Source organism: Lepus europaeus, chromosome 9, assembly GCF_033115175.1.
Source record: "Lepus europaeus isolate LE1 chromosome 9, mLepTim1.pri, whole genome shotgun sequence".
Classification (NCBI taxonomy): Eukaryota; Metazoa; Chordata; class Mammalia; order Lagomorpha; family Leporidae; genus Lepus; species Lepus europaeus.
In genome coordinates, this window is record NC_084835.1 from 73,359,448 (window position 1) to 73,376,980 (window position 17,533).

The 17,533-nt window shown below is 39.3% G+C and overlaps 1 protein-coding gene across 3 annotated transcripts in view; it reads right to left on the minus strand.

Annotated features, from left to right (window-relative positions):
• ZNF521 (zinc finger protein 521) overlaps positions 1-17,533 on the minus strand; it is a 301,223-nt gene that overhangs the window by 124,730 nt on the left and 158,960 nt on the right. For 2 of the 3 annotated variants that reach the window (XM_062201491.1, XM_062201489.1), the window contains one exon: positions 16,046-16,130. In XM_062201491.1, the coding sequence (XP_062057475.1) occupies positions 16,046-16,130 (85 nt within the window). The remainder of the gene's footprint in view (positions 1-16,045; positions 16,131-17,533) is intronic. The other variant, XM_062201490.1, reaches the window with a different exon arrangement.

A 17,533-nucleotide genomic window follows, 5' to 3' on the forward strand; every position in this document is an offset into this window, starting at 1 on the left:
CTGTCCTGGAATTTTCAGTGTACACATTTGTTATTCTGAGCCATTTGATTAAATTGAACCACAGGAAACTCTTCCAAGTCCTAATGAAGCAGCAATTACATCTAAAAGGGAGCCAAGCCAAAAAAACATCTTTTTCCAGTGTCTCTTTCAAACATTAGACTCCAATAGACACTCCATGGTTTTCTTTTTTCTTTTCTTTCTTTTTTTTTTTTTTTTTTTGACAGGCAGAGTTAGTGAGAGAGAAAGACAGAGAGAAAGGTCTTCCTTCCGTTGGTTCACCCCCCAAATGGCTGGTACGGCTGGCGCACTGCGCCAATCCAAAGCCAGGAGCCAGATGCTTCCTCCTGGTCTCCCATGCGGGTGCAGGGGCCCAAGCACTTGGGCCATCTTCCACTGCCTTCCCGGGCCTCAGCAGAGAGCTGGACTGGAAGAGGAGCAACCACGACAGAACTGGCGCCCAACTGGGACTAGAACCCGGTGTGCCGGCGCCGCAGATGGAGAATTAGCCTAGTGAGCTGTGGCGCCGGCATGCTCCATGGTTTTCATTTCACTTTTGTCCCGTCTCAGTGAGCTGTAGGAAACTGGTTAAACAGAGACATGGCGGGCTGCACTAGCCAGTGTGTGGCCGAAGAAGCAGGCAGCAGGTACATGCACGTACACACACATGCAAGTACACACGTGTAAGTGCACACATTTACACATACAAAGAAAACCACAGCAGTTTCTTTTAAAGGAAGAGTACCAAAAAAAAAAAAAAAAAGGAAACCACAGGTACTGACAAAAAATGTGAATTAGAATTCTGAACTCAGCTATACAACTTAAGACCTCTGAATGTACTTTCAAGTTATACTCTATAAAGTGCTAATTTGAGATGTAAGATGATCATTCAAGAAGTTAGAAGGAAAAATGAAACGATAAAGTTTATTTTGGTGCACAAAATTTTGAAATCTGTACATAGTTTTTCCACAATATGTATTTCCCATGCATTTTGGAAGATCCCTCATACACGATATAAAACAAATTTTTAGAGAAAGTAAAAATTATCTTTTCATTTAGAAATCAAAGTTGTGTCTTTTTTTGTCCCTAAGTAAACCCATGATGCCTGAAAGGTTATAATTCTTTCTTAAAAGACACAGATATCTGCATACAATTTCATTCAATTTAGTTATTTCTAAGATAAATTGTCTCAGTAATGAAAGTAGTTACATGGACCCCAAACAGCCTGGACCTACAAAGCAGTGTGCATGGCTTCCAGGTTTTCAATGTCACATTCACTGGGCCAGGATGGTGCCTTTCGCCCTGATAACGCAGTGGCCTGGCCGGGATACGGGAGACACAGAAATAACGTCAAAGGCAAATCTTCAGGTTTGGATCTGACCATGTGAAGTGCGAACAGCGAGCTTACACATGAAAATGCAACTTGCTGCTCCTAACCTGCACATGTTGATCTCTTACCGACAAAACCAAACAAAAACCAAAGCCCACACTCATATTCAATGCCTCGAGGGAAACCTATCACATGCATCTAACACAACTGCAGAGAACATCTAAAGGACTAAGGAGCCGTCTGTTATAGCGCTGCTGTGGGTGAGGGAGTGAAGTTAGGAATCACTCAAGATTCCTAAAGATGAATGCATTTACATCCTCCCTGACAACGCGCCACCGCCGTCTCGCTCCACTTCACTGTCGGCACTCCGGTACCGAACTATTGAGAACTTTTCCCTGGTTCACAACCCGTAGCTCTTTTGTGGCTCTCTGAGCTCCACTGCAGGAAATCAAGGCTGTGTCCTGTCCCAAACCAGCAAAACAACAACCGCCAAATCGCTTTTCGTGGCCCTCGCTTGCAGCGTCGGCACTGCATGGCGCGCCATTGTCGGTATTCCTTCACGTAAGTGATTTTTCAGAGGTAGCTAAGTTCCTAATTCAGCAAGTTTGCTCCAGATTATCAACTTGTGTGTTTGTGCCTGCTGGGCTATGTGAATGATTACCCTTATCCTCCAAAGCCCTCCGCCAGGACCGATGCTGCACCCATGGCAGTGACCCCTCGCGGTGAGGATGCCTTCTAACCGGTCAGCTTCCCTGCTTGATGAATCCCTACCTTTCAGCTCATCTGTACTGAGCCTGTGGGCTTCGTGTTTTTCCTTCTGACTCTGTGCTTAGGTCTATGGGAAGTTATGAAACATATTTTTCTAGTCCTCCCAGGAGCGAGGCCAGGTTCACAATTTGACCTCAGAAACACAGCAGTCTTGCAAAGCCAGACAGCCCTGATAGAACTGAGTATTAGTGCTCTCTGCCTGGCCTCCCCAAACCCTCACATGAAGCATGCGGCAATGTTACTTCTGGGAAATGACAAGCAGTGGATCAGCAGGGGGAATAATAGGATGTAATCACATACAAATATCACTGGCACACGGCTTCCTTTCTCCAAGCTGCCCACTACAGGTGAGGGCACAACGTTCTCATAAAGCTAACCACCTATGATTTATAATGGAGCTGCCTAACCCCCTGTTTTCGTCAGATTAAGTTACAGGGTTCTACACCCACCCAGAGATTCTAGTTTCCATGATGTCAGTATCCCCTCAGGGGATAATTTTAAACAGACACACAAAAATATCTATACATTAGATAGAAGTCTTAGACACACGGAGTCACAATCCCAGAACAGCACAGGCTCATCTCAAAGACTGTCACAGACTAATTAAGGACCCTGCCGCTGAAAAGGGAAGGCTGACCCTGTGGTCTTATTTACACAATTTCCAGCCAGAAGGCTGTGAAGTGGAGCCCCAGAGGGGGCATATCTATCTGAAACCCAAGGGCACCTGCATTAAGGAAACTGGTGTAAATGAATCTCTTTGCTCAATGACAGAAGAGAAGACACAAATACTTCAATTATCTTGGTGTGGAATACATGTACCAACCTTCTTGGATTCAACATGGTGAGATATAGTTTCCTCTTATTTCTTTTGACATTATTATTATTATACTTTGCATTTTACAATGCAAATACAAATTACAAGGAGGGCATTTTGAGAGAAGAGTGATAAGCTCGTTAGACAGAAGGGAGCGATTCAAAAATTGCAAAACTTCAGCTTTCAAAAATAGCCTGAGTGACCTCTTGCAGTACTCTGACCACTCTGCAGCAAGCAGGAGGCAACCCCTGTGAAGAGCGAATTCTGGCAAAGTTCTCTCTTCACAGATGATGCACAGCTTAAGCTATAATGAGTTTTTGGGTTACAAATGCTGAACACATTAATATTCCTTGATGATAATTATCACAGTATAAGCACCTTTCCCAATGTGAGTAGCATAAAGCAACTGAAGCAGCATTTTTACTACATTTGAAACAAGCTGGAAAATGGGATTTTCTACTCTTGTAACCTGAGGTCAACATACATCAAGCACTGCATATTAAACACACCTGTACATGAAGCCCATTTCCCTTCCCTTCCCTTCTGCTTCATGTACACCTAAAGCTACCTCCCTTATCCATTCTCTCTTATGAAATCCTTGACTTGGACATATATGTGATATACATAATCTCAAAACAAAATGTATTTCCACTCCATCATAATGAATCTTGTGTTTCTTCTTATGAGAATACAAACAGCAAATAAGTTCAGCAAGCCATGTTTTACAGATGATATATGTCTCTGTGCAGTTTGAATGAACACTGTGGTCACTGGCTGCATATAAAGCAGGAGGAAAATTAGAGTCTAGCAAGTAGGCTCCTGAAAGAACCAAACACACGTGACACAGAAGTCGGAACAAACTACCAGCCTTAATCTTGACATCTTCCAGACTAGTAATACTATTACACATGTGAAGGTTTAAATGTGTGTTCTAACCTACCAACATGATGACAATAAAGTCGGTATCATATATATCAGCATTGTTTTTGCCTAAGATTTCTGGAAAGCAATTCACATTCCAGATTAAAAGGACAATTATTGTTACTTGGATAATAGCTATCAAGTATTGTAAGAAAAAAATTAGCAAAGGTGACACATTATGCATTGTATTAGTGGGTAATCGATTGATCTAATATTCAGTACTTGCCAGAGCACACCCATGATAGATGCTGAAAAGATTTAACATACTGTGGCCCAATTTGATAATACGCTCTGCATGGACAATAAGTTGATTTCCCCTCATCTCTCTTTCCTCCCTTCTCCCTATGGAGTGAAAGAGGGAAAATATATTTATTAGAAAGCTCAACTGATGGTTGGACAGCTTACGGTAATTACAATTAAGGTCCCCTTTATCTTCTAACAGGCCACACTGTCATTGTGGCACTCCCAACTGCACTTTGATTTAGTAACAAAAGCACGCCAATTTGAACTCTGAATCCAAAGGATGTGAACCGATTTCAGTCTTCGGAGGTGTGAATCTGCTGAACTCGTCTGTACCATGTTACGCCATGTGTCAGTTAAGAAATACACCTCACTACAAGTGCTTCAAGTTCTCGAACATCATTTTTACTTATGTGCTGCAAAAATGTCTTAAAATCCCATTTGAATAGATGGTAGGGTTATGAGAGAACCTTTACTAAATATTTAACAGCACTATCGGCTTATTAAATACTATAATGTGAGGGCCATGAGAGCATGATATACAGCACTTGCCTTTTTATTTCTTTTTAAACTTAATGCTGGTGCTCATTTTGAACACTCTCCAAGCCCATTCACCAGCAGCACCGATGCATTTTAAAAAGTTCTCATTTACCAGCAGATAAATGTGGTTCGAGAACCTTTTCAGTACAGAAGTGACTAAAAATCTATTTGGTTTCGCTGTGCAAAATTTACATTACCATGGCCAGGAAAAAAAAAATAACCCTCAGAAAACATTTAAAAGGTTGTCTTAAAATAATAAGCAAAAGCTAAAAGTAAATAGCTCTAAAATATAGGAATGCAGGGGGCATATTTTTTGGTTCTGTGAAATACAAATACACCAAAACAAGGCAAGAGACTTAGACAGCTGATAAAGAACAAGTATTCATCAGATCTGGAAATAAAATCTCAACTCCGTATCATCTAATGAGACGACCCATGGAGACTGTTGCGACATCATGGCAGGTGCCTTCAGTTGCATCTATTCATAACAGCCTTTTTTTTGTAAAAAAAAAAAAAAAAATGGGTTAATGGTATTTTCACATACATTGTCTGAAGATATTTCTAAAATTCTGCCTTCTTTTTGAAAAAGTTAACCAGGATATTTTGGCCTTTTATGGTAGAATTCTCAAAGAAACAGAAGATGGCCTAACTTAAAACTCCCTTTCCAGTGGAGGTTGCACCATGGGCATTTCTTCTGTAAACACTGAAGCAATAATTACCTGTCCTCCTAGTTCTCGGTGGAGACTCTGGCTTTTGCGAATGTCTTGTGTTGACTTACTAAATTCAGGCTATTTCAATTAGTATTACTGCACATTAAAAATTAATTGCATCACTGAGTGGATTAAGGTTTAAATTTCAGTTCTACAGTATGTGCACTAGAAATGACAGCTAAAAATCAATGCTCTTTGGCCCACAATCGGAAGTGTGTATGGTCGAATAGCATGGGACTGGCGTCATGGCCAAGCAGTTTTAAAAGACTTGATAGTTCAATTGAAGGTGTGTCAGTTCTAATTCTAGATTTTAGCTTGAATGCTGCACAGTAGCCTGGCCTTAGAGAAAGAAAAACAGAACAACAGCTGCACTGACAATCTGAAAACACAAATAGACACAGGTACTAAAATTATGACAACAAAAGGATCCGCAGTCACCCCAAATGCACATAATAATTATCTCTAGGTTAAAACCTCACTTGTGATTCTGCTCCATAAGAGCACAGGATCTCTGACTTCAGTCCACACTGTTCTGTTAGTTACTGGGAAAATGGGGTTGGGGGCAAGAAACAGGCTGTTTGGTAAAAAGAAAAACGAATGTACACCATATTCATAGTGACTACACCCACGTATTAAGGAAGGCAAAGACCATACTAACAAGGTAAGTTTTTTGTTTAGGCAACAATCCCATCTAGACACCTTTCTTGAATTACTACACCTGGGGAGAAGGAATGACTCAGAATGGGTAATAGTGGATCATCTTGACTATGGCTTTGCTTTATAGATTTATAACATCTCCACAGAATGTGTGAAAAGAAGCATTTCCCTTTTATTCACAATAAATGTGTTCTTTTAGGAAGTTGGAGATGAGGGACATTGCAAATGAAGTCAACAAAGTGAGGCGGCACTGCAAGGCCACCCAGGATATGTGGATTTGGAATTGAATGGTGATTGGTATGCGCCTAAGAGGGAAAAATGATGCCTGCAATGTTCCTCAAGATCCCCTCTGTGCTGCACCGGTGGCCAACAGCAAGTTCAGCGGCAAGGGAGTAAAGAAGATGGGAAGTAATAATAACAATAAAAAGAATAATCTGGTGCAAATGGACCCCACGGTGTAGTAGTCATCCCTGTGCAACCATCGCCCTTCACTGCAATTTACTGATGTTGCTTCATTACAATACAGCATACAAAGGGGCAAAGCACAAAGTGCACCACTGGAAGCAACGTGGCGAGAGGCAGCATGCGCCACCCCAGCAGGCACTGTAATGGAGGCTAAGGGACAGTCTTCAAAAGTGAATTCACCTGTAAAAAAAAAAAAATCTTCAACAGCGGCATAATCGAGACGCAGTGTGGTAATAAATCATGGGGAAGAGACTAAAATTAGCAGGAAAAAAAGTGTTTCCTTCGTGAAATATTAAGAGGATTCCAAATTAATATGAATTAAAACATCCCTTGAAGACCTACCAACTTGTGGCTTTGTTAAAAGGAAGAGATAAAGGGTCCAATGATTCCTGTTTGGGAAACAGAACCAGGTTCCTTGTCTCCTACATTTTTATTCCTCCATTAAAGGAACTGTAACAATGAATTTGTTTTTTTTTTTTTTCGATTTTTTTGTAAGGTGGGATTCTGCAGATTCAAGTTAATGTTATTTAAAAGAAAATACGATCAGTTTTCTGATTCTTGCCTGCTGTGGTTGAAAATCTGACTTTCCAGTCAGTGCTGAGGGGAGGCTGAACATGTGAAGGGGGGAAAGAGATTCCTTCCTCACCAAGGATCATTGAGTATGTCATTGGTTAATTCTTGCTCTATGCTCCTCATTAGCATTACTCTCAAGTTTCTGGTTATCATATCTGAAATATTAAGACATAATAACTACGAAGGTGCAGATAATTGGATATTAACCAGAACATACTTGACTGGGCAGGAGGTACAGCCCTGCTTAAACTAATCCTGAAATATATTAATCACCAATTAATGAAAGGGTTTCAAATTCATTTTCTATTATAGAACACCTCCAAGCACCTAAGCTTTTTCTAACAAAATGACTTGGAATAACAGGGCAGAAATAAGAAATACAGCCATCTGATGAGGGCTTGAATTAATTCCTTAAGCCTGTTGTCTGGTGATGGTGAAAACTATAGGTAAAGCCTTGGTCACTCTTTCCAGAGACTAGTGGAGAGAAGAAGGGACAGTTCAGTGCCCTCTGTTTAAATTCCAAATTTATCCCTTTCAATGGCAGAGCCACAGCTAAATATTTCATCCGAGAGCTGTCATAACATTATCTAAGTCTTCCAGCCCGGAGAGCCTGCCAGACCTCCAAACTAACAACAGATGTACTCTTGAAATATAAAGCCAATTAGGGGGAGCCCAGAGAAGCTCTGCGAAACCTGTTTTACACACAGCAACACTAAGTAGTGCTTGTGAATGGACACCATCAGGGACAACAGCCTTGTCTGAGGTGCAATGTCACCAACACTTACTATGCAGAAATAGAGTAAAGCTAAAGAAAAAAAAAAGCAGGAAGAAGAAAACATGCAGAAGAACAAAGGGAAGAACTATTTCCGTATGTTCCACGTGGCTGTGTCTCACAGGTGTTTCATTAGCTTGGTTTTAAAATCCCCACTAAGCTCCCTAGGAAGACTCCCCCAGCTTAGAGAAATTGTTACAAAAATGCCACTCAACGGAAAGGGGGAAAAAATAAACTAAAAACTTCTAAGGACATTATTCTCACAAAGGGATTCTAACATCGTTTCATATTTAAAAGGTGTAACTCCCAAATACTCTGAAAAAGACGTGCACTTTGATGCCGGGGAAAACAAGGTGTTTGGATTAATGTCAACACACGCAAGGAACTGACATGACATCATTCCCCCATTTTTCCTGCCTTTCTCCACTTCATCGATGAAAAGAGTATGAGAAGTCTTAATCTCCAGGTTTTTCTTACTGTGTTTTTTTGTTGACTTTCATTTTAATAACTCTTAAGTAAGCACTCAGTGCAGGTGAATTCAGATTCGCTGGCAAGTCGGCCCTTTTATCAACAATTTTGCCACAGAAATACACAAACATTTCAATGGCTCTTCATTAGCAAACAAATCAACAAGTGATATTTTAATGCATGACTTTATTCCATCTCTGTGGGGACTGTAGTTGAGAGTGTGATGTACAGTACAGAGAAAGGAGTCATCAGCCACGGGGTCCCAGGGCTCCCTCCATTGAGGACTTCGCAGCCCCTGCTTAAAGCGTGCATTTAATTGACTGATAGACAGTAGCTTCTTTGTTCACACAAGACAGCGAAGTAATGGCAGCTTGAAAATCGTACCATCTACAGGGTCTCCTGAGACTAGTAACAGGGGGATATGTGTCAGGAATAAATAAATAATCTAATTATTAAGCCACTTCCTGTCAAGTTAACTCCAATTTGTTGGCTTTTGAAGGCAACAAAACGAGGCATTTTTCCTCATTATGCTTCTCTTTTTATACCAGTGGTAATCAGAGGCGGATTAAAGGGTGCCTGATTGGTTTTTTTGTCAAGGAACTGAGAAGCAGCCAACAGTACAGAAAAACAGAGTTGGGGTTAGAAGAAATTTCATGCTTGTCTCCTTTCCAGCTCCCTAACAGCCCACGCGGCTGCCCCATACAGTGCTGCCAGCTGTACAGCAAATGTGTACCCCTCCAACTGAGGCCTACCGGGCCACAGGCGCCATCCTGAGAGCTGTGAGATACCTTGCAATCTTGGCAGGTAGCTACTGCTGTCATAGGCATAATTCTAAAGGTGACCTACGAAACCCCGTCAGCTCACCAAATGCAACAATATGAGCAGCTGAAGTTCGACACCCACTCTCCAGATTGGCTCCCTCTCCTTTGTTTACTGCTATTAATGGCCCTGCAACTAGGAAGTAACCTGTGGATGCAGGTCGTCGGAGACCCTTCCTCTTGGGTGGGTGTGAACCGAGCCCGTGGAAATAGGTCGCGAACCACGCATGCCCAGGCGAAAAAGCGTGCACGGACGTCTGGATGTGTGTGTTTGGCCGGGGTGGGGGTGTGGGGGCGTGGGGGCGGTAGGGATTTCTGTTGCCTATTTTCAATGACTTTTTGAGCTCTCTTTCAGAAATGCTTTTGCAAAGTTCATTCAGAAACAGATACCTGTGTTGGATAATAAACATATCAAACAGAGAGTTGAAAAACCGGATGCACTTGTGGCATATTCTACCGGAAGTCAAAGGCGAGGACAAATAGAGCCAGAAGCCCCACCACTGTGTCTCCACCGGTCACATGGCACTACCCATCTGGCACAGCCTTTCTTCCTAGCGTCTCTGTGCAGAGCCTAGCAGATAAGCTGGCATTCTTCTGAGGCCTCTTTAAGGGCAGCGTGTTCTAAAGAGGAACACGAAACTGAATCTTGGATCCAGCCATGGGCTCAGCCAGAACCTCATCCTCACAGAAAATTCACATCACAAGAAATGTCTAAGAGGCTTTCTTTGGGGCTTGTAAATTAGAAACGCCACTGACTGCCAGCATTTTGTACTCTTGTAAATCAAAGCTGCTAGACACAAGTGAAAACACACAAAATGGATAAACATGTTGATTTGGCTTTTAATAGCTTACCATTGACATTGGGAGACGGGTCTGCAAATGTTCAAGAATCCAAAGAACCAAGAGGCGTTCTTGCAAGCGTGTCCTTCTTCTAGACTATCTTTTCCCTTTTCTGTTCCCTTAAGCTGTCTTTCTGTTTGGAAGGCTGCTCCTAAAGGAGACTTGCTAAGGGTCCTGCGGCCTCTCTTTGCACCCGCTAAACAGCATAGCTATGTTCTATTTACGCCCGTGGATGTCCTTTCTGAATACATCTTGAATTTTGGTTAAATTGCACAGATAATTAAACCCTCTTCATATTTACAGTCTGCTTCATTGGTACCATGAATTCTGTTTTCAGTTACTGTCTGCAAATTCCCTCTCTGAACAATTTCATACTAAGCAATAACACTTCATTTTACATGAGTTTTATCTGATGTCCCCATACAGAGCTGCCAGCTGTACAGCAAATGTGCGGTTCTCAAACTGAGGCCTACCAGGCCACAGGCTCCATCCTGAGATCTATAAGGCACCTTGCTGTCATTGGCAAGCTTTCCCTGCTATCACTGCGACCATCGCTCCACACTGCACACAACTTAAAATCATCTGATTATTAGAATTTGTGGCCCACGCTCCATTTTATCCTTTATTTAATCTATCCCCAGATCACACATTTGTTTAAATGTTTTGGCTGGTTTACAAATCATGCAGCCATCTGCACAGTAGGTGTGACACCATTTTTTAGACAAAAGTTACGTTACAAACAAAGATAAAGTCATCTGAGATGCTTTGGTGTTTGTTATTCTGCCCGGTTCACTTGGACCAACTCTAAGAAATAAATAGAATTATCAGTGTAAATCGATGAACATCTATGAAAAACAACACCCAGCAGAATGCCGAGTTTGCTCCATTACCTACGTTAATATCATGACAGCTGAGGAGAGATGACCTGGCCCACTTCTCAGCTCTCCTGTACAGATGGCTATTAAAGAGAAAGTATCCCTTTTGTATGGTGCATGTAGAAACCCTTTATGGGCTTTTCAAATAAGCCAGCATTGCCCACATGAGGGTAGCTTTCTGTTACCATTAAACTGCCCAGATTTCATCTTTTTTAATCCAGCTCTTGATGAAATAAGCCAGTATTTCATCATATTTAACACCAAATGCTTGTTTCTTAATTCCCTGAAATTTTTCAGCAATCAAATAAAGATGCTTTAAAATAATTCAATAGTCTTCTCATTCAGAGTAACTGCAAATCAAGCCTTCAAAGAATCTCAGTAATTTTGAGCTTCTTAGGACAGCGTGGCTATATATATATGTATACATACGTGCATGTATGTGTGCACACACACACATACAAACACATACACATGCCCACACAGAAACACATTACTGTGGATTCATTTCTATTGATCTTTTTAAAACTGCCAATGAAAGTAGAGAGTTTTCCTATGCAGACACACAAGATCTTTGGATATTTCCCCTCAAGACATATAAAATCTAAAACCACTATAGACCTCAAAATATTGGTTTTAGTCTATTCCAAAGCAAAAACGCTCAAGCTGAAATGCTTCAGAGGTGATAGTGAATGTCACAAAACTATAATGAAGATTAGTCACATAGTAGACCATCCACTAAAGAAATGAAAGAGAAAGAATGCCATTTGTGACCTTGGGCATCAAGCAAACTGCAGAATGTATGAATGTCACTTGTCACAAGACTAAAATTTCACCACATTGTTCACAACTGATTTATGCATCCTTTTTGTCTTGACATCTGTGATATATATCATGTGTAACATAACACATGGGGTACATATCTTTTCACACGCACTGCAAAAGAGTTGAATTTCTTTCATGATCTTTAAAAAATTGTGATCCCCTCTAAGACAATGACTATTTGAGATACAAATAAAAGCAGTCAATGGCTTTGCATCTGTGTTTTCCCATTAGCTATCACTTTGTTAGTCTAGTTTTGCTTTTCTGAATAAATCTGATCCTTTAAAAACACTGTTGCATCACCCTGGATCTGTCCAGGACACATCTATTAATGACTCTCTGGATTTTCCCATCTTTTCACAAAACAGGATATTCTGATACTTTACATGCAATTTTTCCTTTACAACACTCATCTTTTTGATCAAATGAAAAACATGAAAAGAAACCTCACCAAAGCTAATGCAGTTACCATTTCAAAGTGGACTTTAAAACATAATTCTTAGGTAAATGGTTTGTACCCATTCCCTTCATATTCTCCATCAGTAAACGTGGAAGAGGAATGCTGGCAACAGCCATAGCAGGAGCCTGACTGCTTGTCCTCCAAGTCCATGGCCACAGTCATCAATTCCAAGGATAATGGTATTTCTCCCCTTTGATCATTTCTTTGTCAAGCTGACTGGCCTTCGATGGTGAGTGTACTGCTGGTTGTCTACCACCAGCCGCTCGCAATTTGCTCACTATGTTTCATGAGACAGTTGTTTGTGGCTGTTTGGAACACATTTGTCTCTTTGGGGATTTATGAGCTAGCTGCAATGCCAACCTCCATAGTGATCGAAATTTCTTTCTAACTAAAATAGATAATTAGAGGCTGGTAATTATTGGTCAAGAATTATCAGAGTGAAAAAATTAAGCTTCTCCTAAATAGTTCTTGGCAATGTCATCTCTTTATATCATCTCATGCCTAACAGCCCTTTATTCGGAGCACTTACGAATTTACTCTACTGCTGTTGAGCCTCGTAATTTTATATGAGGCAATGCCTTCGCTGGGTTAAACACATTTAAATTCTCTAGTCTCTTCTTTATTTGTGCTAATCCATCCCAAATAATAATAATATAAATAATAATAACAATTAAAATAACAACAGCAGCTATCTCAAAATAGGAAAATAACAATAAATATTTACCATGGTGATAAAACAGAAGCGTGAATAGTAAATTAAAGGACATAATACACAATGGCTCCTTTCTGTATTCTCAAGTCAAACACCAGTGTAAACTATGTGAAATGAACAAAGGAAGACAAGAAAAATCTCCTCATCTGTAGAGACGTTAAAAGAGTGGGAGATCTTTCCCCAGGAAAGCTGTTAAAGTGTTTTGTAGCTCTTTGTGTGTGTGTATATGAAGAAGACAAGAAACCCCTGAACAGGCACTGGTCTGATTTCTCACTGAAACTCTGTCAAAATGTGGTGGAGAATGAAGCTTCTTTTTTTCCTTACTAGACGTAAGCCAAATCCCCAGTGCATTTTTATTGAGTAATTATTCCTGCAACTCAGACCACGTGTCCACGCAAGCTACAAAACGGCATTTAAGAAGAGCACCTATGGTATGTACCTGGTAGAAACATTGATGGTTTTCCTTTCACAAATGTCCCTGGCCAACAGCCTGAAACCAAGCACATCCAGAAAAAAAGTGTGGAGGTTGCTTGCACTTGCATTAAAACATATGTGTTACATAGAAAGGAATGCACAAGACTTGGTTAAAGAAGTAACTGACAGTTGCACCTCATTGGGTCATCTGCAGATCTTGTTTTCCATCAGGTGATATAATCCTTCCTCTAGACTGATTGAAATGTAAAACAAAATCTGTAAAACCACTATCTACCCTCTTAACAAAAAGAGTAAGAGGCTTTTCAGATAGTCCCTAATCCCCCTTCCCTTGCTAAATGTCTAGTTGAGATTATTTTTTGATTAGACAAAAAACACACAGATACACAATCTAAAAATATCTACCCTCAATGGAGGTATTTTAGCCAACAAAATAATGCTGCCTGCCTCATTTGAAAGACTAAGTATCACACTGGGATTTTAAAAAGGACATCTTAGCCTCTGTGACACCCTCCTGTTCTGCATCCTCTTTCTCTTGATAGTAACAACTCAAATAAAGTTAAGGCACTTGGATGCATGGTCAACAGATAAAACAATTAAATGGATGCTACTCATTTATTTAGGCCTCAAGTGCAAGAGAATTACATATTTTATTATTAAAAATAGCATGAATATTAAATAACTAGGCTCTCTGTGAAAGGGAATGGAATTTGTTTCTCTGGTAGAAGGTGAACTGTTAAATGCTCAGATCCCAAGAGGAGGTGAATGTCATATTAATCCAGCGTAGATAGAGGAGGGAGAGCCTTGGGAAAGTACTAATGATGCAAGGAATGTAAGATACATGCAAAGAGAAAAGGTACAAAGCTGTTTGAAAAGAGGGACCAGGGCAAACCAATGAGCGTGAAGGGCAAGGTGATACTAATATCAGAAAATCAGAAAGTCCTCTTAAGAGCATCCAGTTCAGATTCCACACGTATAAAAGTGTTCAGTGTGGTGAAAATATATTCAGCTTGTTCATCTAGGTAAATTATAAATTTATCATGTAGGATAAATCACAAATTCTGAAGCAAAAGCAAGTTTACATTTAGTAGAACTAATTGGAAGTATGACCCACAACACTTCACTAAATTTTCCATAAGCTGCAAACCTCCAAGAAATGTGTTGACCCACAAGGCAGAACCACGAATGACTGCCACCAGCAAACTCTACTCAAAAAGATAGCTGGGGAATAGTAACTTTGGACATTTGGAAAATAGAATCCACTTTTTCCAATCTGCTCCTCTCCCTCCTTAAAGAAGCAGTTTTAAAAGTTTATATAAAAGAGCCTTTAATCTCAACCAGAAGGCAACTGCAAGGAAACAAACACATTATCTGAAACTTGTACATGTTGCCATTATCTTGTAAACATTCAAAACACTGTTTTCCATAATATTGAAAAGTATACTACCTCATGTATAAGAAAATCATTAATAATATTAGTACCTAAATATAGTGAAAAATACCGAGATGAAGCAATCAATATTTGAGCTGTTATGTATAGGTTCCATTGTGCACAATTAAATACTTAGTCTTTTATAAGCAATAATCCTCCTAAAGACCCATCATTTGAAAACTATAAAGCACATCTTATTGAAAAACTATTAATCAATAGGCCAACATGCTTTTGAATTTATCTTCATTAATTTAGACAAAAGCTTTGGAAGATTTGTTTAGTTTTAATGATCAGGACAGTTGGAGCACCTCTTCTACTAAACATTCTTAGAATACTACTGAACAGGGTATAATACAACTTATTTCCCCCTGCAAACAAGTTCCTAGTCCAACATACTGAATTCTCTTCCCTGTCTTACAGAGTTGCAAGATAGGAGAGCAGAGGTTAACTGGACTTTTAAAATATTATATCATAATTATTTGTGGAAATTCAAAAGTGAGCAGAAAATAAAAAAAAACTCCCATAGTACATAGTATAAAATCACAAATGAGTAACAAAAATACTATGAAGTAAGAGCAATTGTCATTTTACTGGTAGAAAAAGATCTGCTTGATAAAGTTTAATTGGCTGGTAAAACTCTTAGTGTTATTACTAAGTGCTTATCAAATTAAAAAACATAGGCAGTAATCCCTGAGGAATTAAGGGATAATGGGACAATGCGAGTAAGTCAAAGAATTATCCTTTTAGTTCTAGCCCATGTGATAAATGTAAAATCCTAAAAACACTGGCCTGGAATGACTTCAGAGATCTTTCCCCAAACCACATTTACAAAGATCTAGGAAAGATTTGGTGGGGAATAAAACACGATTACTGAAAGATCTTTATGATCACCATTATTTCCAGGCTGCTGAAACCATACATATCAAACTATTTCATGGCAATTTAAATTATTTATGTTTCCCTATCACAAAAACTCTCCACTTTAGATTTCGATACAGAGATGCTTAAGAAACACACAGTAGTGCCATTACCATAATAACTTCTGAAATTAAAACCTGTCTAAAACTCTATGGAAAGCTAACATCCAGTTCATTAACCATTCCTGTTAGTTTTCAATAATGCAAAAATGATTAGAAGTTTAATTTGTTAATCACCTGTGTTTTGACTGGCAGTAGATATATAATCCTCTGCAGAAGTCTAAAGTAGCCCTTGCAGAAAATCAAATGTGCTAATGCCTTATCAGGCCTAATAATAGAAATAAAAAAAATCAATCATGCCTAGGAAAACCATTGATGGCTGAACAATTAATTCATCTTTACCTCCGTTTAATTATATAGACACTGATGTACACGAGTAGCAGAAAAAAAAATCTAACTGTAGTAAGGTTTAAAGCGTCACTCACCGATCATGTGATTTGCAACATGAACCTGAATATCCCATTCATTGTAGAAAACCATCTGACACTTGATGCATTGATAGGTCTTCTTCTGAGAAAACAAGTGTAAACAGAATTATTTAGACAAATGTACTTTTATTGCTGGTTTGTTTACAAAACACACACACACGCATGCACACACACACAGAGCAATTTGTTAAGACACAGGTCTTATCTATATCACTAACCATAATTGAGGGCTGCTTAGGAAAATTCCACGAGTTCTCACCCAGTCTTTGTGGCTTGGTCCCATCAGTATACTTTTGGTTGCCAACATTTAGAAGAAACTGAGGCATGGAACTATGGCATAATATATTTTTAAAGGTTCCTAAACTAAACAATAGAAGCCAGCATTAAAATATCCTTCCCACACAGCCAAGTTTCAGAAACCAGTGTGTGAAGATCAGGCACAATTCCCACCTGACTAAAACAACTGTGTTGTCTAACAAATGAAAATTCATGGAATCTAGCCAAAAGATTAAGAGACGGTCATTTTTAGCTGAAATCTAAAATTTAGGTGATGTTTCAAAAGTTGCTATGAACTAGCATTCACATATATACTTTCTCCTATAAAGAAATTTTATCTCCCTGAACATCAGTCCAATATAGTACATATAGCAGCATTTTTGTTAAAATTCTGATAGCATAAAATGAAGAAAGGGAGGCCCAGAGAAGTAAAAAGATTTGCCTCATGTCACAGCGCCACAGAGCTGGGAGGAGAACTAAGTTCCTGATCCCATATACAAGGCTCCCTGATAAAAGCAGATTTCATACTTTATTACCTCGTCCCAGTTCATTGTGGATCAACTCAATAAATATTTGTTATGTTTTCAGTGTACAAAATTATACAAATTCCTCTATGAGACTCAATATTTGCAATTAAAAACTACCTTGGAAAGCAAAATAAACCATTATGAAATAATCTATTTTGAAAATCTCCTAAATGTATGGAAATTACATTCAGAAAAATCACATAAATGACATTTGGTTATAAGCATTCCCACAGAATTATTACTTCACCTGCAGTCACCTAAAATCGTTTTACTAAATGGTATTGATAGGGAATACCATCTTGTAAATTACAATTAATTTTAAAGAACTCAAATTCTCTAGAATATAACAAAATAAAGATTTGAGATTAAAATGATAAAATTCATCAATGCGAAATTTTCCCAATTATTATAATTTAACATAGAATTTCTTTCTGAAACAGGGGACAGCAGTCCTTGCGAACCACAAAAGTACAGGCACATTTCCAGTGGAAGCTGTCTAAATAACCTAACCATCTTTGTACATTAGGTATGTTGTGAACTGAATGTGCTGAATCTAAATCTAACATGGACTTCAAACACCCTGACAATCACCGAGGAAGATTTACTATGCTGGCTGTTTGCAAGATGCTTTTGATGGTGACATATAGAGCAACATGTGTTGCGTAAATAACATCTATCCCTT